This window comes from Notamacropus eugenii, chromosome 5 (genome assembly GCF_028372415.1).
Source record: "Notamacropus eugenii isolate mMacEug1 chromosome 5, mMacEug1.pri_v2, whole genome shotgun sequence".
Lineage (NCBI taxonomy): Eukaryota > Metazoa > Chordata > Mammalia > Diprotodontia > Macropodidae > Notamacropus > Notamacropus eugenii.
The window spans coordinates 416583410-416609552 of record NC_092876.1 but is presented as its reverse complement, the minus strand read 5'-3'; the positions used below and the strand labels follow the sequence as shown (position 1 = coordinate 416609552).

Sequence of the window (26143 nt, the reverse complement as noted above, 5' to 3'; positions counted from 1 at the left end):
GGCCTCTGGAATATCATATTTCAAATCCTTTGATCCCTTAGCATAGAAGCTGCTAAATCTTGGGTTGTCCTGATTGTGTTTACACAATACTTGAATTGTTTTTTTCTGGCTGCTTGCAATGTTTCCTCCTTGACTTGGGAACTCTGGAATTTGACTACAATATTCCTAGGAGTTTCTCTTTTTGGATGTCTTTCAGGAGGTGATTGGTGGATTCCGTTCATTTCTATTTTACCCTCTAATTCTGGAATATCAGGTCAGCTTTCCTTGATAATTTCTTGAAAGATGATGTCAAGGCTCTTTTTATATCATAGTTTTCAGGTAGTTCAATAATTTGTAAATTATCTCTCCATGATCCATTTTCCAGGTCAGTTGTTTTTCCAATAAAATACTTCACAGTGTCTTTTCATTGTTTTGGTTTTGGTTTATGATTTCTTGATTTCTCAAAAAGTCATCAGTTTCCATTTGCTGCCTTTTAATTTTGAAAGAATTAGTTTCTTCAGTGAACTTTTGGATCTCTTTTTCCACATTGTCCATTCTGCTTTTTAAGGCATTCTTATCCTCATTGGCTTTTTAGACTTCTTTTGCCATTTAGGTTAGTCTAATTTTAAAGGTGTTATTTTGTTCAGCACTTTTTGGGTTTCCTTTAGCAAGCTGTTGACTCATTTTTCATGATTTTCTTCCATTGCTCTCATTTCTCTTCCCAATTGTTCCTTTACTTCTCTTACTTGATTTTTTTTAATATGCTTTTTGTGCTCTTCCATGACTTGAGACCAATTGTAGGCTTTAGATGTAGGAGCTTTGGCTTTGTTGCCTTCTTCTGGTTGTATGCTTTGATCTTCCCCATCAACAATGATGTAACAAACTACTTCTTCACCAATAAAATGAGAATGTATAGTCTGTTTTTCCCCCTATTTGCTCATTTTGCCAGTAGCTACTGCTGCCCTGAGGCTGGGGCTAGGTTTGAGGCTGGTACTGTACCATGTTCCCCTCTCAGCTAGGTAAGAGACCCCTCCCACTGACCTTTGAAGCTGTCTTTGGCATTTGTGGGTTGAGAAGTCTGGAAACTGCAGCCACTGCCAGCAGTTCAGTCCCCTAAAGCATGCTCCAGATCCATCAATGCTGGCACTGCCCACACTAATCTGTATTCCACTCCCACCTGGTACTATAGACCCTTCCTATTGACTTTCCAGATTGTTTTGCAGTGGAAATTTGCTTTAGTCTGTCATTTTGTAACTTCTGCTGCTGTAGAATATGCTTAGAGTCATTTTTACAGGATTTTTGAGGAGTGTGGGGGCACTACTTCTGCTCCTGATAATTTCTTGAAATAGGATGTCTAGACTCTTTTTTGATCATAGCTTTCATGTAGTTCATTAATTCTTAAATTATCTCTCCTTGATCTATTTTCGAGGTCAGCTATTTTGTCCTGATAAGATATTTCACACTTTCTTCTATATTTTTATTCTTTTGACTTTGTTTCATTGATTCTTGATATCTCATAGAGTAATTATTTTCCACTTGCTGATTCTAATTATTAAGAAATTATTTTCTCCTGTGAGTTTTTGTACATCTTTTTCCACTTGGCGAATTCTGCTTCTTAAGTAGTTTTTCAGTAGTGAATTTTTGCGTCTTTTTTTTTCTTACCATTAGGTCAATTCTGTTTTTTAAAGTATTATTTTCTTCAGTATTTTTGGTGCCTCATTTACCAAGTCATTAATTTTCATAGTTTTCTTGCATAACTCTTATTTCTTTTCTCAGTTTTTCTTCTAATATTCATCTTCTTTGCCTCTTCCAGGTATTTTTGTTGGGATTTGGTTCAATCAGCATTTTTCTTTGAGACTACTTGTAGCTGTTTGCACGTTGTTGTTTTCTTCTGAGTTTATGCCTTGGTCTTCCTTGTCACCATAGTAGCTTTTATGGTCATGTTCTTTTATGCTTATTTTTCTAGTCTATTTCTTGACTTTGAACTTCATGTCAAAGATGAGCTCTGGGTTTGAGCACCTGTGTTTGGGGAAGCACCATCTCATTCTTCATGTTTTTTCATGCTGTTGTTTTCGGAGCCTGTTCTGGAGCTTTGCAAGTTTTTGATGTTTCTAATGTACATATAATCTGGAGGAGCTATGGTCATTGCTCTTCTGGTCTGTACTTTGTTTCTTATCCAGGAAGGGCCCCTGTTCCCCTGCAGCTAAAAACACTAGTGCTCTTCTTAGCCCTGAAAATGTGACCAGGTCCCCTGCTCTTTTGCAGACACAAGTGCTGGTGTGCCGCTTTCTTGGAACCTTGATCAAGGCCCCTGATCCCTTGTGACCCTCATTTGTGCTCCTCTTCACCCTGGAACTGCAACCCAGAACTATATATGGGCAATAGAGTTCCCAGTTGGTAGCACCTGCATACCAATGCCTGAAAGTGTTCCCATGTAATGTCTTTCTGACCATTTGTCTGACTTCTTTATCGTTTCTGGGCTGAGAGCTCCCCAAACTGCTCCTGCCACTGTTACCGCTGCCACTGTCAGGGACCTCCAAGGCCCACCACTAATGCTGTTGCCCCACTTGGGCTTGCCCCTCCCCCACTGGAGTGTCAGAGACATCTCCTGCTAACCACCTAAGTTGTTTTTGGCTTGGAAATATCACTCTGAGCTTTTGTTGGTTCTGTCACTCTGCAAATTGATTGGAGGAGCTATTTTAAATTTATTTAGAAGGGAATTTGGGGAGAGTTCATCGGAGAGCTTCTCCACTCCACCATCTTGGCTTTACCTCTGCTTGTTTTTAGACAGGTAACAAGGGAGTTCTATCCATTCTGTGCCTAAAAAGATACTTGCCAGCATACTTCGGATTTGTTTGTTTAAAATGCCTTGTTCTTTGAAACCCAAACCTTCACTTGCTTGTCTTTCAAAAAGAGGAACAATGTAATACAAATTGATATTTTCTACAGAAAAAATTTCTCTTTATATTTTTTTTTTAGTTTTTCTTGTTTAGGTAGAGAGGAAATCAGAAGTTCTATATTTACAGCAGTTCTTTTCTCCCCATCTTAGTCATATTATAATTTTGCTTAATTTTAAAGACTTTCCCAACTTTAACATGAGATTAGCTATATACTCATAGGGGATTATTTTAATCCATGGGATTTGTTTCTTTATTTGCAAAAAAAGTGGGGAGAAGGGGCTTAGCTAACTAGTTCCAAGTTCATATCCTGTTCTGACTTCTTTAATTACAGGTTATGATTTAACCCTTTTCCTAACTTCTTATTATCTCCATCCTGTAGATTTGCTGAACGCAAATGCTTCATTTTGTCATTGAGTCCTCAGTGACTAGCACTTTAAAATGTTTGTTGAATTGAATCCCTCACCAACAACCTTGACAAATAGTTGTTCCTCCAGTGTGAATCAAAATAAGTATGAACTTTAGGCAACAATCTTTTAAAAGTGAAATGTTATGAAGGAAAATGATGAAAGGAAATAATAATATATACATGAATGAAGAGGAAGAGGAAACAATGAAGCCTCAGTAAAAAGGTATGTTCTCTTTAAACTCAAAATGGAAAGAGAAAATAAGAAAGTTACCAAAGACTGATGAGGAAGGTATAGCTTAAGAATGAACTTTGCCTAAGTAAGCCATTGGTCTGGAAATTATGACATTCATTGTTTACCATTTCTTTCCATTCTCAGTAAAATGTAATCCAATCTGAAAACTTCATATATGTTTTAACCAATGAGTTTTTCCAATTCCATTTTAAAAGTAAAAAATAGGTTACCCAGTATTACTACTAAACAGAAGCTAAATAAATTGTCTAAAAATGAGTGTGGCTTAATATAGATGCCTTTAAATTTACTTAAGACACTGCTTGCTAATATTGAAGACTTAGTCATGGGAAATTTCTTTCACTTCTTTAAAGAGTTATATTCTATATAGGTCAACAACTCCTTAGTTATTACAACAGGCAAATCTTATTGTATGAAAAATATGTGATGGGGTGGAATTTAATGTGTTTTTCAAACCTGTACCCAAATTTCTAACTTCTGCCTCCAATCATACTTTCAGACGTATCTATTTTAAAACATAAATGAATTAAATCAAAGTAGATCAAGTAGATCAAAAGTTCCACAAACTCAAACCTTCATTTACCTGTTGGCATTGACCAGGATGATTTCATCATGTAAGAAATAAAGGAGCAATTAAATTATATCATCTCTTCTTGTTGTTCAGTCATTCAGTCATATCTAACTCTTTGTGACCCCATGGACCATAGCATGTCAGGCCCTTCTATTTTCTACTATTTCTCAAAGTCCATCAAAGTTCATGTTCTTTGTTTCCATGGTATTATCATTCGTTTTCATCCTCTGCAATCCCATTTTCCTTTTGCCATCAGTATTTACCAAAATCAGGGTTCTTTCCAATGAGTCTTGTCTTCTCCTTATGTGGTCAAAATATTTAAGCTTCATCTTCAGTATATGACCTTGCAGCGAATAACCTGAATTAATTCCTTTAAGTACTGACTGATTTGATCTCCTTGCTGCCCAAGGGACTACCAAAAGTCTTCTCTAGTACCATGATTTGAAAGGGTCAATTCTGAGCAGTTTCCTTATAGTTCAACTCTCACAGACATACACTGCTACTGGAAAAGGCATTATTTTGACATTATCAACTTCTGTTAGCAAAGTAATGCCTCTCCTTTGAGGAGGGGTGGTATACCTCAGATGTGGTCAAGGAGTTCCAGTATTAGAAAGTGGAAGTGACACAGTCAATTTATTCTTTTTCAACAGTAACATTATGCTGTTATGTTCATGGCACAAGGAGAATTTGTGTTATATACATGCCATGAGGCAACTAGATTCAAGTAAATGACACAGCTGCCCTAAATGTAATACTCAGAAGGGCACAAGACTTAATCTCAGTCTCATATATATATACATATATATATATGTGTGTGTATATATATATATATGTGTGTGTGTGTGTGTGTGTGTGTGTGTGTGTGTGTGTGTATGTGAAGAGAGAGACAGACAGACAGAAGGCTCAGGGTGACCTGAACATGAAGGGATGGTATCTAAAACCGAAAACTACAAGTTGAGAGAAATGTACTGGGAGAAAGAGGAAGGGAGAGGTAGAATGTAGTAAACCTTCTCACATGAAAGAAGCAAGAAAGAACTTTTACAATGGAGGGAAAGGGGGGAAGGTGAGACAGAAGAAGTGAGCCTTCCTTTCATCAGACTTGGCTTCAGGAGGCAATACCATACACAGTTGATTGGGCATGAAACTTTATCTCACTTTACAGGAAAGCAGGGGGGAATGAGATAAGAGAGGAGGAACAATAGAAGGGACAGCAGAATGGGGGAAGGGGTAATTGAAAGCAAACACTTTTGTAGAGGGACAAGTCAAAGGAGAGAAGAGAATAAATGGAGGGTGAGACAGGATAGAGGGAAATACAGTTAGTCTTTTACAAAATGACTTTTATGGAAGTATCTTGCATGACTACACATGTATAAGTGATATTGAATTGCTTGCTGTCTCAATGAGGGTAGGTGGAGAAAGGGGAAAGGAGTGAATGTGGAACCCAGTTTTAAAAATGAATACCGGATATTTTTTTTACATTCAACTAGGAAATAAGACATATAGGCAATAGGGTATAGAAATCTATCTTGATCTACAAGAAAATAGAAAAGAAGGTGATAAGGGGGTGGGGTTGATAGAAGGGAGAACAAATTGGAGGAAAGTAGTCCTGAGTTGGTGGGAGGAGGAGATGGGGAAAAAATTTGAAATTCAAAATTTTGTGGAAGTTATTGTTGAAAACTGAAAAGAAACACATTTAATAAAATTAAATCCCCTTACTTGCTTAGCATAGAGGAATATCTGTGTTCTCAAAAGCTATACTGATAGAATAGAAGCTGGGTTTGAGGATGGGCTTAGGAGTAGACTATTTGCTATTGAAAAAACCAGCCTGACTAGGTTCAAAATATCTTATTCCTAGGTTGGACAGGAGATGATGGATTTTTTCACCACAGAAACTCCTATTGAGTACCTTTGGAGACACAAAAGAATTGTGATTTGAGTCAATGGAGACAGTACCCACAATAACAGCAGAAACTTAAAGAAATCTTTATGGGAGGAAAGAATTATAGCACCATGGTTTGTTTCTCTAAATTTAGACATGGTAATAAGAAAAACTTCAGGATCTAGAAAGGACGCAATAATTCTTAGTGAGACCTCTACATATCCCTATCAATTATTGTGAAGCAATTGATACACTTTAAAACAATACCAAAATCCTCTTAATCAAATATACAATTGTTTAAAAATGAAGATGATACTATTAACTATCACTAAAATTATCTAATACAATCATGCTCTTCTGATTCCCACTTTGATCATTTGGATTATTGGGGATATAGTCAATCATCATGGCAGGTATGGGGTGGTGGGGCCAACAAAAATCATATTAGGCAGAGATTTGAAGACCTCTGTCTCACTTGCAGGAAGCTCTAACCAACATTACTTCAATAAATCTATGCTCTTTCTGAGGTGAGTCCTCACTCAAATGGTACTGATTGCAAGGTATTCATGTCTTCTCATGCTTAAAGCACAAGCTTTTTTATGTATTCTTGTTGGGGGACAGCTCTGGACCGGGGTCCCGCGTGAGGACCGTGAGACGCCTGAGGGTCCGAACCTACCCTCTTGTGGGGTACTGGGATGGCCCTGGTAACAGGCTGGCTCCACCCACGGGGAGGCACTTGGGAGGAGCTCGCCCGCCCATGGGAGGTACGGGGGAGGAGACAGGGGATAATAAAAGGGGATGACCACGAGAGCTGGGGGAGAAGAAACGCAATAAAGCTTGCTGGCTGCAACTCCTTTCGGGTGCTCTGCCTGTTTATTCCCCTCCCCCAACAGGGAGAGGGAATTCCCCTCCCCCAACCAGGAGAGGGGCCGGAGACGTCCGAAGACCAGGGATAGGTAAGTAGAAGGCGAAGGCCCGGGAGTCGCCCCGGGCATATTCTGACATTTTCCCTAGGGAGTTCAGTCAATACTAGAAACTATACACTAAGCACATTATCATGATGTGTAAACTAGTACATGCTCAAGGTATTTTTTTATTTCTTTCTTGCTACCTAATCAGCCTGGTTTTTTTCTTTTTCTTTTTTTAATCACACTTCTTACTAACATTCTGAATTTCCACACCTACAATTCTACTTTAACTTCTCTGTCCAAGATTACTAATAACCCTTTTGATCTCTCTTCAGTTTTTGACAATTTGGACGACTCCTTCCTCCAACATACTCTCTCATCTCTTGGCTTTCATGAAACTGATTTTTCCAGGTTCTCCATATACACACATGCATTTATATATATGTACACATATATACATATACACACATCCATGCATACGCACACATACATACATACAGACACATACAATAATTTGGCTACATTATGGGATTACAAAAATCCTGGTTCTGAATCCTTACTCTGATCTTTGTGAACTATGTCACTAAAGGCAAATCACTTTAGCTTTCTGAGCCTCTGTTTCTCCATCTGGAAAATAGTGGTCGTGATAGCTAGAGTATTGTTATACTTTGTAGTGAAGTTCAAATGAACTCATATACACAAAGGAATTTGTAAATCTTAAAGCACTTATTAGTGTCAGAATCAAATGAGATATTTGCAAAGAGCTTAGGCACTTGGTAGGTGCTATATAAATATTTATTCCCTTCCCTTTCCCTTATTTCCTTCACAGGAAAGAGATTTCTGTAGTTTGTTTTTGTGGTTTAATAAATAGTGTTGGTTCTAGGTAAAATTTGTCTTTAGCCCATTTCCTCTTTTACATACTCCTCAAGAAATCCTGGCTCTCAAAATTCTATTTCATCTGATCTCTCTAGGACCACCAGTTCCTCCTTCCAACACAACTTAAATGTTCTGTCTCTTTCCTTCAAAATCTCACTAAGTGATAAACTGGTTAATCAGATAAGCTAATTTATGTTTAGTATTAAATTAATATCTTTAGTGGCTGACAATTATTATCTCATGTAAGATATGTAATCGAATAAGAAACCTATAGAGGTACAATGGGGTGACTTTAACCCTGGAAATTACTGGGGTATATTAGGGTTTTTTTATATCCTTCAAATTAATCTCACCATACAATCACTAACTTTGCCTTTCCACACATTGGATTGGAGACAGCATTGTTTATGGGAATGGGCGCTAACTGGTTCTGTATCCAGAGCACGCTGTTTGAAATCCTACTTCTAAAGTTTACTCTCTGTATGATCATAAACAAATCATTTGATTTCTCTTTTTTATTAGTTTCCTCATCTGCAAAATTAATGGGCTGGCTACGTGGCCTCTGAGATCCTCTTTAGTTCTATATTTATCATGCTATTATCAACATGTTCTGTATATATTTCCTATAAATCACAAAGATAAGAACAGCTTGCATATGGCAGGTAAATCCCAACGGATTTCTCTTCTGCATAGGTTCTTTCCTGATTTTAGATAAACAAATGTTGATACTGAGATTGAAGTTTCCAGGCTTGGAATCCACTCTGGGAGTTCAAGAGTTTCATCAAGCCTGGATCACTTGGTTCATTTGCTGACAGGCAGCAAATTCCCAACATTAAGACTGCAAAATATCTAATGTTTAGATGATGTTAAAATACGGACCTCTCAAGAATATACAACAGAATTTATTTCTGCTTCTTTTTAAAGACTTTTTTTCAATGTCTGCTTGTGAGTATTTTGTGTCTGCTATCTATTTTATGTATAGAAAATAAACGCATCTATCCAAAGCAGAGGGATCTTTTAGTGGAGAAAGAGGAGGGGAGGAGTGTCCTAGTCCCCAGGCCCAGCAGAGGCTTTTTAAGACTTGCACAGCAAATAAGCACAAGGTCAAAAGTATTTTGTTTTACTTTTTATCTTAAGAGTTTCATTACCTGCATCATACACAAGGAATTAAGCTTTTGGTTTCTCAGTGCCAGCAGACTTTTGAATGTTAATTAATTCACATCAAGATTAACCTAGTTTTATCCTCAGAGAAAACTATAAAAATTACAAAGCAAAAACAGCAACAATTAATTTTTAATACATGAAAATGGTTTATTAATGAATATAATTTTTACATGTAAATAGATCTTGAAAGAAGAAAGTTTTGGTAGTGTCTTGGTTTCTGGTGTAAAGGTATTTAATCTACAATAACATTTTTCTTTAATTCCACACAGTGTTTCATTCAAGTGATTATAAAATTCTTTTAGGGTAGCTCCTTCTATTTCTCCAAGATATGCTTGGGGAAAGCCAGTACATTTTGTGTGGTTTCTGATATTTAAAACAGATATAAACACTTTTTAAGTGCTTACTCTGTGCCAGGCATTATAGTTAATATCCAAAATATTCTTTACATATGAAAAGAATAATCAAGAAATGGAATGAAAGCTAAGTATTTCATATCAGTCCCAAGTAGGACAGGACAGCTCCTTGCAGAGTGGGAATTCAAGGTGAGAAAAATCATTCTGCTGTTCATTGTAGTCTTCAAGTTTTTAGTTCTCTCTAAAAATAAAAACATTGATTAATCTTTTTAAATATTTAAATCCTTCTATTCTAGCAATTTTTGCACTGTGTTCAGGTGGGTTTCTTCACTCAGTACTATTGAAACTGTTGAACACTACTGAAAAATAATTTCAGAGCACACATAAAGTTGTCCATGTGTAGTTTATAGAAATATATTGTTAATTCTTTTGTAAAATACTCCTGATCATCCCAGATATAACATTAGTTAGCAGATTGTTTGCAGTAGCATCAGAGACTGCACATAAATCTATGAATATCTGAAAGTATGCATGATTTCCAATTGTGTCTTGAAGATAACATGTAACTTTCATTAAATCCTTTGTATTTTCCTGTTGACTATAGAAATTCTTTATATGTCTTCCAGTAACCCAATACTCAGAATACCTGGAAATGTATCAACAATTAATTTAGTCATTCCATTCCACAAACATTTATTAAACACACTGTACATGAGACTGTAATAGACTCTAGGATTATAATCCTCGATATGACATTGACTGTTGTCATGAACCATATGCTTGAATGGAGATCTGGTGAAAGACTCATGTAACTAAAAGGTTATGACATAACTAAACACTGATAACAGTAATATTAGGGAAGCATAAGATGAATGTGAAAGAAAGGTCCAAGCAAAGTTTTTTCTGAGAAATTTGAAGGGGAAATAACTTTTACCAAAGGGTGGAAATGAGGGAAATATCAGGAAAACTTCACCTGATGTGGACTTTGAAGTAAAGGGCTTTGGCAGTTGGAGAAAGAGAGTGAGTTCATTTAAAGATAAGGTCAGAGAGACATGGAGGAATATGGAAGCATGATGGGAAGCAATACACTGAGCTCTTGTCCACAAGGTTCTCTGAACAGATTCTAGAAAATGCACCACACCAAATCCCAGAGTCAAGAAGACTTGAGTTCAAATTTGACCTCATACACTTACTAACTGTGACCCTGTGGCAAGTCACTTATCCGTTTGCTTCAGCTTTCTCATCTGTAAAGTGAGCTAGAGAAAGAAATGGCAAACCACTCCAGTGTCTTTGCCAAGAAAACCCCAAATGAGGTCATGAATGGTTTGATATGTCTGAAATTACTGAATGACAACATTTTTCTCTATAGCTCACCCCTTCCTTATGTTGAATCTATTGCTCCGGCCTATTGATTTCACCTTTGTAAGATTTCTTGAATGTGGCCCCTTCTCTTCTCTAACAATCCCACCACTCTGGTGAAGGCCTTCATCATTTCATACCTAGACAATTGTAACAGCCTGGCAGTTGATAGGACCACTTCAAGAGTATCCTTACTCCAACATATCTTCCATTCAGCCACCAAAGTGATTTTCCTAAAGTGCAGGACTGACTGTATCATCCTGCTACTCAATAAACTCCAGTGGTTCCTTAACAAGATCAAATATAAAATCCTCGATTTGGGGATCAAAACCTTTTATTACCTAGCCCTCTCTCAGCCTTCTCCCTTTAAGTCTCCACTAAAATCTCATCCACAGGAAATTTTTCCTAACTCATCTTAATCCTGGTGCCTTCCCTCCTTTAATTATTTTCTTCTTATTCTACATATAGCTTGTTGGCAAATATTTGCTACTTTTTGGCTCCTCCATTACATTGTGATCTCCTTGTGTTCAAGGACTATCTTTTGCCTTTTCCCAGTGTTTAGCATAGTGCTTGTCACATAGTAGGTGCTTAATAAATGTTTATTGACTGACTAATTGGACTCTGTGCAAGGGAAAGAGAAGTGTGACAGTGGAGCAGAAGCAGATTGCATAAGATCTAGGGAACTAATGCTAACCACACATCTCTCTTATCATCCTGTTCTTTATGAAGAGAGGACAGCAAATTGAGCCAAGAAAAAGTGTCAAAGAATAGAATGGAATAAAGTATACAATTAATCATCCTAACTAAGAAAATATAGAATGAACTAAGGTATAAAGCTGAAGAAGACAACAGCATGGATAAGAAAGCAGAATCTAACAATATCTTCATAAGAAACCCACCTAAAACATCTTCATGGAGAATTAAGATGAGGAATTGGAGCGAAATCTATAATGTTTCAGCTGAATTTTAGAAAGGCATGGGAAGATATCCAAATTATTGGACTACCTGAAAATCACAATAAAAAAAGGAGCCTTGACATCACCTTTCAAGAAATTATCAAGGAAAATTGCCCTAATACTCGAGAACCAGAGGATAAAATCAATGGAAAGGATCCACCTATTACCTCCTCAAAGAGATCACAAAAGGAAAACTCCTAGGAATATTGCAGTCAAATTCCAGAGTTCCCAGGTCAAGGAAAAAATATTGCAAGCAGTCAGAAAGAAACAATTCAAGTATTGTGGGAACACAATCAAGATAACATAAGATTTAGCAGCTTCTGCATTAAGGAAGTGGAGGGTTTGGAATATGATATTCCAGAGGTCAAAGGAGCTAGGATTAAAACTGAGAATCCCCTACCTAGCAAAACTGAATATGATCTTTCAGGGGAAGAAATTGATATTTAATAAAATAGAGGACTTTTAAGCATTGTTGATGAAAAGACCAGAGCTGAATAGAAAATGGGACTTTCAAATACAAGAATCAAGAAAAAAATGAAAAGGTAAACAGGAAAAAGAATTCATAAGAGATTTATTAAATTTGAATTGTGTACATTCCTGTAGGGAAAGATGATATTTATAACTCATGAGACTTTTCTCAGTATTAGGATAGTTGGAGGGGTGAGTGGAATATGAAGGGATAATATCTAAAAAGTAAAATTTAAGGGATAAGAGAGGAATGTACTGTGAGAAAGAGAAAGAGAGGTAGAATGGGATAAATTATCTCACATTAAAAAAGCAAGGAAAAGGTTTTACACTAGAGGGGAAGAGGGAGGAGGTAAGAGGGGATTAGTGAACCTTACTCTCATTAGATTTGGTTTAAGGAACTAATAACACAGAAACTCAGTTGGGTACAAAAATCTATCTTTTACCCTATGGGATGATAGAAGGGAGGACAAATTGGAGGAGGGGATAATTAGAAGTAAACACTTTTGAGGGTCAAAGGACAGAATAGAATAAATTGGGAGTGGGATAGGTTGGAGGGAAATATAGTTAGTCTTTCACAACATGACTGTGTGGAAGTGTTTTGCATGATGACACATGTATAACCTATATTGAATTACTTGCCTTCTCAATGAGGGTGGGTGAGGAGGGAAGAAGACAAAGAATATTAAGGGAACAAATGTCTAAAATTATTTTTAGATGCAACTGGAATATAAGATATATAGGCAATGGGGTATTAAAATCTTTATTACCCTACAGAAAAAAGAAGGGAAGGAGATAAGAGAAGAGGGGGTGATAGAAGGAAGGACAGATTGGGGGGAAAGTTAATCAGAATGCACAGTGTCTTGGGATAGAGAAGGAGAGAGATGCGGAGAAATTTTGGTACTCAAAATCTTGTGGAAGTGAATGTTGAAAAATAAAAATAAATCAATAGGAATAAAAGAAAGAAAAAAAGAAATGACAAGAGAGATGGTTAAAGAAAAACATGACAAGACCTATAGGAATTAATACAAAGTGAAAGAGTGGGACCAGATCATTGTACACAGTAAAAACAATATTGTAATGATGATCAACTGTGAAAGACTTAGCTGCTTTTACCAATTCAATAATCTAAGACAATTCCAAAGGACTAATTATGAGAAAATGCTATCCAACTTCAGAGAGCATTTATAAACTCTGAATGCAGATGGAGGTATAATTTCCTCACTTTTTTGTTCTTCTTGCTTTTTTTCAATGTGGCTAATACTGAAATATGTTTTTGCATGATGTCACATGTATTATTGATATCATATTGCTTGCCTTCTCAGGGGGTGGTGAGGGAGGGAGGGAGGGTGAGAATTTGGAGCTCAAAAAAATTTTAAGTGGTAAAAGAATAATACTTTTTTTAAAAAAGGGAAAGATTTGAATCAAGTCTATAGAAAAACTTCCTTATGATTATAGTCATTCAAATGTAGAGTTTTTAAGCTATCTTGGGAAGTCGTTCCTCTTCATTGGAAATTTACAAGGAAAAATTAGAAGACCACTTTTCAGATATATGGAGAGAGGATTCTTGTTAAGGTATGTTATTAACTATTTGACTTCTGAGGTCCTTTTCAGTTCTGAAATTCGGGTATTCTAAGATAATCCTACACACTGCAAGAAATATAGGTCTACAGTTCTTGGAGTCTACACACATATATTTTAGGATTACTTGCATGTATTATTGAAGGTATTTGGAATAGATAAGATGAAGGATGAAGAGTTTAGAGAAATAAGGGTAGAGAGTCATAGACTAAACCCTTAAGGGGGGACCACGTTGAAGGGGGAAGAGAATATTAGAAACCATCAAAAAGGAGGAGAATTGTCATGGAAGTCTAAAGTTTAAAAAATAAGGTTGTATTATAATAAATAAAAGCCATTGGAGTTAGTGTTAAAGTGATAATTTGCAATTTTAAAGAGAAACATTTCATTAAATGGAGGGAATAGAAGCCATATTTTATGGGTTGAAGTGTAAATGGTGAGGAGGTAGATGTAATGAATGAAGACTGCTCTTTCTAGAAGCTTGACAGTTAAAGGGGAAAAAGAGAAAGAGGGAGTGGCGGAATTAAAGGGAGATTTCACTGCAGCCATTATTGCTTTTGAAGGCTACACCAAACTGTGTTTTTATGCTGAGGGGAAGAGTTCAGAAAAAAAGGAGAAATTGAGAATATCTGAGTAAGAGAAAATGATTGAATGAACATCACAGCATAGAATGAAGAGGTTCTGCATGTATGTGTGTGTGTGTGATTTTTAACATTCATGGAGACAAACTGCCTCTTTTCCATACAAACTAAGAAATTTCTTCATTCTACTCTGCGGACTACAATGCTTGATAGATAACTGCTTTATTCAAGTATTTTTGTGATCTTTTTAAGTAGCATAGGCTCATAGATTTAAAAAGAAAGGGAATCTTAGAAGAAATCTAACCCCCTCATTTTATAAATGAAAAATCTGAAGTTAAGAGATTAAAATATTTGAACAGTCCTACAGATCAGAGCTTGGATTCAAACCCACATCCTCTGACCTCAAATCTAAAGCTTTTGTACAGCACTATACTTGAGTCTAGTTAAATAGAAACTTTATGAGACACACCCAACAATACTGATATATTTTCTACAGATTAATCTATAATGATTATGAGGGATGCCATGATATTAGTTATCTGCCACTGCTTTGTACATACAAAGCATATCTATGCATCAGGTTCGCACCTACACTACAATTAACTAACCAAATGAAGCAATGTTTTTGTTTAACTAGACTTCAAAGTATTTCATATTTGTCTTTTTTCATATTAACTTTTTATGGAGTTGACTAATTTTGATGAATTTTATATCTTTCAAAAGAGTATCAAAATGAAATTTAATTTTAATTCATGGATTATTTGACTATTTTTATACAAAATGCTAGCCAACAAAAGTTTTCAAATGAAACTCTTCTGATATTGCCTTGTATCAATTCTATGTCTCAGATCCATTGGGTACATGAAGGTAATTTCCTCATGAAGCCTTTCATAAAAATTTAGAGGAGAAGAAATGATTCTGGGTGTTTTAATTCTTCATTTAATCATTTCTTTAAGAGAATTTTAAAATGTCTTGCCACAAATTGCAAGAGGTGAAATCCCCATTCATCAAGAGGCTACATAGGATAGTGGAAAGAACACATAATTTGGAGTCAAAGAATGTGGGTTCTCTGTCATACCTACTATCTATACGATATTGTGGAAGTCACTTCACCTTGCTGGACCTCAATTTTCTTATCTGAAAAAGCAAGGGAGGTTGTACTCTATGGCCCCTTGTGTCCCTTTCAGATCTAAATCTATGATCTTATTACATTATAAGCAGATAAATATGAATCAAAGCAAATCGATAAATATTTGAGTGCATAATATGCGTATATATATATATATATTGCTATCTAGGTTCTTACTTTGCCTTATTCTAATTATACAAACTTCTGTAGACCTAATCTTACCTAAAACAATGGCTCATCTTGTGAGACACCTGTCAGGTGAAGGAATAGTCCTTAATTATTTTTTATAGAAACTGATGGAGTCCCTTTAGTTTGAGTCAGAGTTATCTGGAGCCTGAAGTTAGGGTAAGATTTCAACATAAATACAGGAAGCAGGTTATAGAGTTTGATACCAACCTCCATCTGTTCATGTATCCAGTCCAAGAAAGAAGTGATACGAGTGTAGACTCCTGGTTTATTTACATCAGCACAACCAATTCCAAAGCTGGTAGCCCCCACCAACTTCCAGATTCTCATCTCTTCACAAACTAAAGGTCCTCCACTATCACCCTTAATGTGAAAACAAAATGAAGCAACTATCAAGCAACACAGGTACTGTAAAATTAGACTTATATTGTTGACTGAGCATAAGTAACCAAACAGCAAGGGATGAACATTTCAAGCCCTAGAGTCGATCTCATGAATTTAAGTTTAAGGGCTCCTGATCCCCTCAGTAGGCACCAGATACATTATTAAAGGTGGTCCTTTCATCTATTACAGGACATCTAGGAGGAGAAGATGACCACTAATAGGACAATGTACCCAAGCCACGATTTGAGGGAGTCAGACAGTAAAGAGCCAAAGTAAAAGTGAAATGGTTGCTTAGCAGTGATAAAAAGTGTTTCACACTTCTGTGTTTTAAGTCGTACTCAAGAGAATATAATAGTTCACTTCTACCGCTTGTTTAAGTATTTGTCAAATGTGTTTGTGTGTCTTATGTTAAGTATTTCTTTTGTATGAAAGAAATAAGAAGTTCTACACTTGACTTAAGTTGTACACTGAGTATCCCTCTTTTGGAGGAACCCTAAAGATGAGTCAAATATAGGATTTATATGTTTCACCCCCACACTGCATGGGGTAGGGGGTGCTGGGTAAGAGCATAATCCTTCTCTTTTGAAGCCAAACTTTTCCCAGCACTGAACCTAGTCCAGTTAGGTTAAAAGCTGAGAGAGGTTTCATTTTAAAGAGAGAGAGGGTAAGGACCCAAGTTCTCTGGTCCCATAAATAATTATGTATATTGTTACACATAAACACATTGATACTTAGAAATATGAAATAATGAGGCCTTTCCCACATGCTAAGATCTTTGTGTGTTGGAACTTTATTTCCTCCCAATCTTATAGAATCTGAGTTGGCATGGTATGTAGAAGCCCAAAGAGAAAAATTATCAAGTCCCTCCATCAGAGGCCTTTGATCCTTATTTTGATAGAATAATCCAAAGCTCCAGGCTCTGACCAAAGATAATTTAAGAAGTAATTCCTTGAGAAAGTTAATAACTACATTACATATCTACTATTCTTAGTGCCTACATAATTTTAATTATATTCTTTTTTCACCTCTGGAATCAGCAGAGAATCAGGTTTCGCAATTATCTCCAGCTGCAATTTCATTTATATGTCCACCTAGACAAAAGCAGCTTCATAGTACCTGGGATCACAGATAAACCTTCTACATGTCTTTTGTTAGCCCACCTTGAATAAACTGGAAAGCATTCCAATTCCATGTTTTCATGCACCCTCTACTACTTACTGAATTCAAAGATACTAAAGCATAAAACTGGAAGGAGAGGTAATAAACACCAGCTTGCTCCTCACCAATCCTGGAACCTCCTCCAAAAAGAATAAGGAATTTTAACACATAGTAGACATGGAATTTTTCCTTAACAAAAAGAAAAATCTGGGAAGCTATCTTAGTCGTTGACATGGGGTTATTCTGAAGTCAGTTTTATAGTAGCTCTGAGGAGTTAATTATTAAATTTTCAGAGTGAGAATATATACACCTTGTACTAGAACAAATGCTAAAATTCAGGCTTGATTTGTTGTTTGATTGATTTTCTAGATCAGGGTCAACAAACTGTGGCCCCAGAGCCAAATCTGTCCCACCCTCTATTTTTGTCAACATTTCATATGACCCCTGAGTTAAGAATAGTTTTTAGGTTTTTTTTAATACAAATACATTTTTTCTAATGTAAAAAGCTACTCTTAGCTTATGGTCCCTACAAAGCAGGCAGTGACCTAGATCTGGAGAACCACAGAATCTCAGTCCCATCTCCAGCCAGACATAAGGAATAACTTTTAATCAATTTCATTTGGACACCCGTCTTGAATGTGGGCTTTTTTCTTTTTCATTTATCTAACATGGATCTTAAGATACCACATAATAACTCTTTTGAAGTGGTCTTCAGCATCAAATGTAGGAATTAAAATGGGTGGTAGAAAATGATCATATCATTTTGAAAATTCTTCAGACTAATACTGAAAACTAACATTTCTACAATGAATGTTTCTATTTGTAATATATGCCAAGAAAATCAAATAAAATTCTCTCAAATTCTTTTGCCCTTCAGAACCTTTCAATTATCCATAAAATGAGTAAGTGTAAGAAGTATAAGTAATATAGAAATTTGATATAGGCTATAGTACGTATGTACTTTTGCTTAAATAGACCCAGCCAAGCTTCATTTTACTATCTTGGTATTTTAAGGTCATATGAATAAGTTTTAGTGAACATTCCTTACCTGACAGCTGTCCACACCACCCTTCAAGTAGCCTGCACAGAGCATTGAAGGAGCAATGATTCCACCATACACATCTTTATGATTGCAAACTTTGTTTGAAATTAAAGGTACTGCAGCATGGTTCAAGACTGGTGAGGCATCTCCTGTTTCAAAATATGTACTGGTAAATGTGAAATAGAGGCAAATATCCCCTTCTCACAAGCTGTATGTAGTAAACTGGTTGTTTCGTTCAATAAGGGAGATTAAATATGATGAACCCCACAGAGGGGAAAATCTGAGTAGGGAAATAATAAATTTTAGATCAAAAGAACATTGGGTAAGCAAAAACTCACATGAGCTGGTCAACTTCCATATAACCAATGAAGGCACATTTGGCTTTAGGTGATAGAAATGCTTCACAGAAATGATACATATATTCAGTTTTCAATAAACACACTATACTTCTTATTAAAAGAAACTTTGATGAAAAACAAATCCCTAGCTTGCCTCTTTTTTTGCAAATTCATATTTCAGCATATCACATTTCCATAAGTCAAGAAACTTCAAACATATAATACAATATGCCATCCATTTCTACCTCTAAAAATAATAGTAAGAATAATAACTATGAACACAAAAAGGAAGTGACTCATACAGTTCTTTGGCATCTTCACCTCCTTTGTATTTGAAATTATCACCAACGATGAATGTAGATGGCAAAGATGGAAATTTTACATTGCCAAGGGAAATAAATTAACCCAATGTTTTAAACAAGGTTATAAGCTTGCCAACAAACTGGCTTCTTGAGATCTTAAAAAACAACCCTGATTGTCCAGTTCCTTGGAAAGAATGGTTCATAAATTTATTTCATGACACTATTAGGTTAATCTGGGGAGGAAAGAATATTCACCCCGCCTACAAAAATATATTGAAGGATTACAGACGGTATGCACTGACATCTTCAAAAACATAATACTTTTAGTGATTAAAGCCTGGGACAGGTAGAAGTAGAGCTGGGGTAAAAGTAGCTAATGCTGTATTTCCATACAACATCCTACGAGAAAATTAAAACACATAGGACTTTCATAATAAGAAAGTAAGACAGTACATAGTAGCACTTGATAACTACTTGTTGATTGGTGGATGGATTGTATTACATTGCATTTCTCTGTATGCTTCACAAGCAGCAGCGTCATCATTCTCAGGGTATTTGGGGACATAACCCTAATTGTCCTTAGAAAACTGAGAGGGAGGAAAAGAAAGAGCCTTTTCTTGTGGGGGAGAAACGTGATTTCTTCCTCTTGAGCTAAAAGAAGCAATCCAATCCAGAATTTCTTATAAATAGGATCCTAGGATCTAAAATTTTTCAGAGGAAGAGAAATAGAACACACTTGAGAATGAAATTCTATTGGCACAAACAATTCTGAAGAAGAAAAGGGGAATTTTCTGAATTGATGAACACAGATGGACAAACATGGTAAATATATCAGATGCACAATCTAGGGAAATAGACACAACTCAAGCTCAGGAACTAAGTAGTCACAAATTTTAAAAATGTCAAAACAAATACAGAGGAAAAATAGTTTATGACAAATAAATGCTGCGTTCCAGCCTCTTCCCCTGATCCTGTTAGATGTTAGTTACATGTGAAGTCCAATTAGGACCTAGTCAGGTCTTTCTAGGACAAAATATTAATCATAAACAGTCTATTGTTTTCTCTCCCCTCAGGAACTCATTTCTCCTTGTAATCAAAAGTATACAAGTTATTCAGATGTACTTTACAAATTCCCCAGTAATGAATTCTAAAATAAAAATATATATCCAGGTTGGTATAATTTCTCTGGTTCCTAGTGGTTGCCTCTAATGGAATGAGGTGTTTTAGATGTTTCTGTGGGAATCACTCTTCAGTCCAGCCCACCTCCTTGGAAAAAAAAAAGAACAGATATGACCAACTTGCATGAAAATGGAACTCATTAATCAATATATATTTTTTAAAGTGTGTGTGTGTGTGTGTGTGTGTGTGTGTGTTCATCCTTTGTTGCCAAAGAAGACCATGCCATCAGAGAAATAATGACATGACTTGCACTTGACTTTGTTTTGAGTGAGGGAGGGCTGTGCAAGAATACAAAAGATTAGCATGTGCTGAACGAATGAAAATGGAACTTTGAAGCTTCATGAGCAGATTAAAAGTCCCCAAAAAAGGAGAATGAGGAGGATTTTATCATAAGCTAGGAAAGGTCAAAGAAATTGTAGGTCAAAACTTGGGATAGATAGGAGTATGATGACAAGTGATAGAGACATCAGAACTACTCCACTCTGAAGGATTAGTTGGTTGTTGACCTTCATCCTCAAAGGGGACCAAAATGACATCACTATGTTAGGGTCAAGGTACAGTATGTTCCACTGTGACCTATCACACCAATCTGAGTTTGGAAGGCTCTACCACAGGTCTGGCACAAATAATCCTTATGAACATTTGGAGTGGAGATATCTCTAAAATTGTGTACCTCATGTTTCTTTTGAGGTACTGCATGTATGCTTCATTCATAGAACACAGCACCTTCTTTGATGAGGTTACACCATGCTGGATGGTCCTGTGACGGTATCTCCCATTTCTCCCGATCAATTGCAAAGTTCTTCAGAGAGAACTTGAGAGTGTCCTTGCATCACTTCTGATCTCCATGTGAGCATTGGTCTTGTATGAGTTCCCCATAAAGCAGTCTTTTAAGCAGAAGAACATTTGACATTTGAAAAAAGTGGCCAGTCCATTGGGGTTGTGCTCTCTGCAATAAAGTCTGAATCCTTGGAAGTTCAGATGGAGAACAGATTTCAGTGTCCAGTACCCTATCTTGCCAGACAATCTTTGGAATCTTCCTAGGGCGATCCAAATGGCAGCAACTCTATTTTCTGGCATGGTGCTGGTATATTGTCCAGGTTTTGCAGGCATACAAAAATGAGGTGAGCACAGCAGCTCTGTAGACCTTCAGTTTGGTAGGCTAATACCTCTTCTCTATCACACTTTCCTCTGGAGCCTCTCAAACACTGAGCTTCCTCTGGCAATGCATGCATTAACCTCATCATCTTTGGACACATCCCTAGAAAGTATATTGCCAAAGTAAGCGAACTTATCTACAACATTCAAAATTTCTTCATTTGCTGTAACTAATGATTCCATGGATGGATGGTGCAGTGCTGGCTGGTGGAGAACATATGCTTTCTTGGTGTTAATTGATAGGCCGAAATTAGTAAAAGCAGCAGAGAATTGAGCTATACTCTGTTGCATCTCCACCTCAGAGGCTGCCTTGAGTGTATAATCATCCGCAAACAAAAATTTGTGTACCAACTCTCCCTCCACTTTCATCTTGGCTTGTAGCTTTTTTGAGTTAAATAATTTACTATCAGTATGTTAGCTGATCTTAATGCCATTTTCATCCTTGTTAAAGTCATCTGATATCACAGAAAACATCATGCTAAAAATGTGGGGGCAAGCGTACAGCCCTGCTTAATTCTATTGGTCACTGGGAAAGTGAAAGAACATTGTCCATTATTCAACACCCAGGCAAGCGTGCCATCAAGAAAATGATGTACAAAACTAATGGACTTCACCAGGCAACCAAATTTTTCCATAATTTTCCACAAGCTTTCATGACTAACAGTGTCAAAGACCTTTGTTAGATCTACAAACATGACGTGCAGACCTCTGTTCTGCTCCTGGCATTCTGAAGTTGTCAAACAGCAAACACTATACTAATCATTACTCAGCCGTTTTTGAAGCCACATAAGCTCTTGAGTAGATGACCATCTTTCAGGTGAAGGATCAGGCTATCAAGGAAAACTCCGGTGAGTCCAGTGACTAAGTGGAAAGTCACAGGACAACCTATTTCCTTTACCTTTATTGAGAAGGACGATGGAGGCATTATTGAACTCCTCTAAGATTAACCTGCTCTTGCCATAAAATCTAGAAGATTCCTGTCAGCTTTTATATGAACAGTGGAATCCCTGCCTTGTAAATCTCTACTGGAATAAAATTAGTACCAGTATTCAAAACTTTTTCTTGACTTGAAAATACACTTAGAGAGGGATTGACTTCAACCTGAGGTATATGATCAGTGGTTTCAGCATTGACTGATGATGGTTGGTTGAGAACACTATGGAAATGTTCAGCCCATCTCTCCAAGTTCATGTCTTTCTCACTAATCAATGTGGCTCCATCAGCACTGAATAGTTCAGATGCACTCTAGGTTTTGGGGCCGTATGTAGTCTTCAAGATATCAAAAAAGAGCTTTTGAACTGTTAATATCAGTTACTAGCTGTTACTATCAGCATAAAACCAAGTTTCATTTGCCTTCTTACTGAGCCAAGAATCCTGCTTCTCTCTAAGTTTTGCTTGCTCTTTACTTTTGATGGAGTTAAAGACTGCCTTCTTAGAGATGAATGAATTAACCTGCTGGTAAACCCTGTGGAGTTCTAATATTTGACTAACAATACATTCACTGCAGTGAAAATCAGGTAACAGTCCGACAGAAATTTGGCTTAGAAAAATATGCCAAATCGTATACCAAGAAAACCACCAAATGGATGCACGGTCTAGATTTTAAAGGTCATATCAAGGAGGAGGAGAAAAGGGGGGAACTTTTTTCTCACTTTTCTGATCTACTGACAAGAAACCATTCATGATCAAATGAGGAATACAGATAATTAAAGAAGATAAAATAGATGAGATTTGTTACATAATATGGAGCCAAGAAACTCTGTACAGCTAAAATGAATAGAAAAATTAACTAATGAGGGGAACTTTAGATGAAGATAGTGCTTTAATTTCGTATATGTATATGGAATTTATTCTAATTTATAAGAATAAAAATCATTAAATAATTAATAAATGGATATGAGCAGATAGTCCTCAACGGAACAAATCTAACCTACCTAGATATATTTTAATGTCCTTAATCATCAACAATTAGAGAAAGGAAAATTTTTTACAGTGCAGATTTTTGCATCAATTAGTTAAACATTTAAGAGCTAAGTATTTACCAGTGAAGATATAAATTCAAGTCATTGTACCTAGACATCATATATATATATATATATCTCAGAAATTTAGTTTACTGAAAAAACTTATAAATATTTAAAATAAGGAACTTCTGGGACATTTGAATAACAACCTGGGAGACTTGACATTTCTTCTAATCAAAACTAATTCTCAGAAACCTCCAAAATAGATGCATAACAGTGAGTACTCTGGCCCCCACTGCCTGGAAACCAGGAGTGTTGCATTTTGCCCCTCCCCCAAGCTTCTCCAACAGGGATTGTGACGCTCTGCCAAATGACTCCAGCTGCCACAATGTTATTCCTCAACTGTAGGAGAGCCCTTTGCACCTCTGTTCCATTTAGCCATTTAACATTTTGATGAACTTTTACGAAGGAATATTTGCTTCTAAGGTGTAATAACAAATGTGCAAACATACACCCCAAGATATGGAACATAATTTTCCACCACAACCTCAAATTCTGGAGATTGTGAGGGAACTAGGTTCACACCTTAGCTCAGTTCCTGTATAGCACAGTCCCCAGTTCAAAGTCCAAGGCCCTCCTAGGGCTCAAGTTCCATGCAGCTGGATTTCTTAGGATTTTCCTACTAGACTGACTAGCTATAATGTGCACTGAAACTCTTTTTCCAAAGGCTGTTTGGCTTAATTCTGAGTCCAATGGGGATTACTGCCTGCATCTGCAACCTAAAAGGACAAACTAAAACAACCCCCAGTCCAACTCATGGGTCCACTTGGTACAAAAAGGGGGAAGAGGGAAAAATATTCCTCCCACCACTCAGTTTGTTGTGCCTGTTCTTTGGGTGAATGTGACTTTCACCCTTTCTGGGTACTACTGTTGGAAAGAGTATATACGAAAGAGAACAAGACTATCCTTGTTTGGCAGTTTTAAAGACACCATTTTTTCTGACTCTGCAGTCAATCAAAGAAGGCTGCTCCTATTCATATGTTAGTAGAACACAGGACGTCTACTCCGCAAAGCAGGTTCCTCCACATCACTTGATTTGGGCATGGCTCTAACACTCTGTCCTAAGTTAATTGTTAACCAGAGGTAGAATAATTAGAACTGAATCCACAGTACATGAGAGTACATCAATAATATAAATGCCTAAGATATTCAAGTGAGAGAATAGTAATCTTTAAAGTGCTTACCAGGGACCTTTTCTCTATGAGTCTCCAAATTAATTCATCTCCAGAAAGTATAAAACGAGAAATTCCAAGAGGGAATTTGAAATATGTAAGAGAATATGTAAGAGAATATGAAATATGTAAGAGAATAAATTAGGAACAAATGTTACAATTTACATCTCTCAAAGCAGAAGTCTATTAAAAATTCAAGTAGCACGTTTGAAAAAATCTATTCATGGTGGAAAATTGACATGAAGACGTGAAAGAAAAAGTAATCACACAAGAGAGTGCAATTAATATGTATATATACATATGTGTGGCATGTATGTATATATATGTTTGGTGTGTATATATATTCTAATAAAGAAGTTCAAGGTACAAATCAAAATGGTATATCCTGCAAATTTGAGTGTAGTCACTAAAGAAAACAAACCAGGTAGAACCAAGATGGTAGTGTAGCAAAAAGCGTAGCCCAATTTCCCCATTACATGTCTTCCCAAAGATCTTGAAAACACCAGAACAAATCTTAATTGAGAAATTCAACAAAGACATTATAGATCTGTATTATCCCAGAGACAAAGAGAGAAGCAGGCAGACACTGGGGCCTGTGTCTGACTAGGAATGGGAGGGGGCCCACTCAAACACTCCAGCCCCCAAGAATGAAAGAAGGTCAGAACTGCATACAAGAACAGAGAAGACTAAGGGAGGAAGAGGTCCCAGGAGTTCTCTGAGTAGTGTATCATGCAGGAATAGGTGCCTTCCCTCATCTATATTCCTCACTACCTTTAAGTTGAGCTTCCCATAGACTGAGAAAACCTGCACCTGAAGTGACAGAGATCAGTGATAGTGGTTGTGGTCTTGAGCCCTAGCTAAAAACTGTATAAGGAACAAGTTCAGAGGCACTCAGTAGTTCCTAGACTCTGAGCCTAGGAAGAGATAAGGAGCTCATTTCTAGCCTTCATTCCAGGCTAAGGCCTGCAGTGGGATCACCAGAGTAAAACTCCCAGAATAAAAGGGAGTCTGTCATTCAATCATTCTGAAACTACAGAGCCTTCCAGCTGGTGAGTCCAGCAGCAGTCTAATGAAGCTTCCAACCTTGGACAAACCAATCGAAGTGTTGTTCAGAACCAAACCTGGTTCAGGAACTCACAGAGCTCAGACCAAGAGAATAGGGGTCAGATGGTACCCAAGAGCAGACCATTTTAGGAGAACTGAAAGCTTATAGCTCCCCAGATTAAGCTGTCCCTGAGATCCTAGAATATTGCAACACTCAATACCCTTGAGAAAGGACCCAAGGAGACGAAAGTTGAAACCAGTCACTCCTTTGTGAAAGGTGGAGAAATCGTCCCTAATATAGAAGTAATGTGGACGAACAGCAAACAAAGAATCCCACAATAAAAAAATTATGATGGTGAAAAGTATGTTCAAAACACAGCCCAGAAGAGAATGACAACAAAACATTTACAAGAAAAGCCTCAAGTAGTATTAAGTGCTTACATGCCTAAAAAGATGATAATGCATTTATCCCCTTGGAATTCTATCAATCATCATCAGGGGTCTAATTAGTAGGCTAATTAGACTGAAGGCCTGAAATTGGTTCTGACATTTGTTTACAATCTTTAAAGAAAAATGGAAGGGAAGAGGAGAATAGTGGGGAAGGGGAAGATTAATAGGGGAAATTATCTCATATAATTTGAGTGTACAAGTAGAGTTATATAAGACGAGAGGGTGGGGGAAAAGATTACACTTGAAACTCTCTGTTGGACTGATCAAAGAGGGGAAGAATACACATACAAATTTTGGGTTTAGGAGAAAATTGCATTTAACTGAGAAATGGAGTGGGGGAGGGGTAAAAAGA

The 26143-nt window shown here is 36.7% G+C and overlaps 1 protein-coding gene across 1 annotated transcript in view; it reads right to left on the bottom strand.

Annotated features, from left to right (window-relative positions):
- Window positions 1-9093: 9093 nt before the first annotated feature.
- The window catches only part of TMPRSS3 (transmembrane serine protease 3), a 66525-nt gene continuing 49475 nt past the window's right edge, over window positions 9094-26143 (bottom strand). Inside the window, exons 11-13 of the mRNA XM_072615770.1 lie at window positions 18131-18273; window positions 15751-15903; window positions 9094-9527 (exon numbers count right to left, since the gene is read on the bottom strand). Of these exons, the coding sequence (XP_072471871.1) occupies window positions 9510-9527; window positions 15751-15903; window positions 18131-18273 (314 nt within the window). The 3' untranslated portion in view covers window positions 9094-9509. The remainder of the gene's footprint in view (window positions 9528-15750; window positions 15904-18130; window positions 18274-26143) is intronic.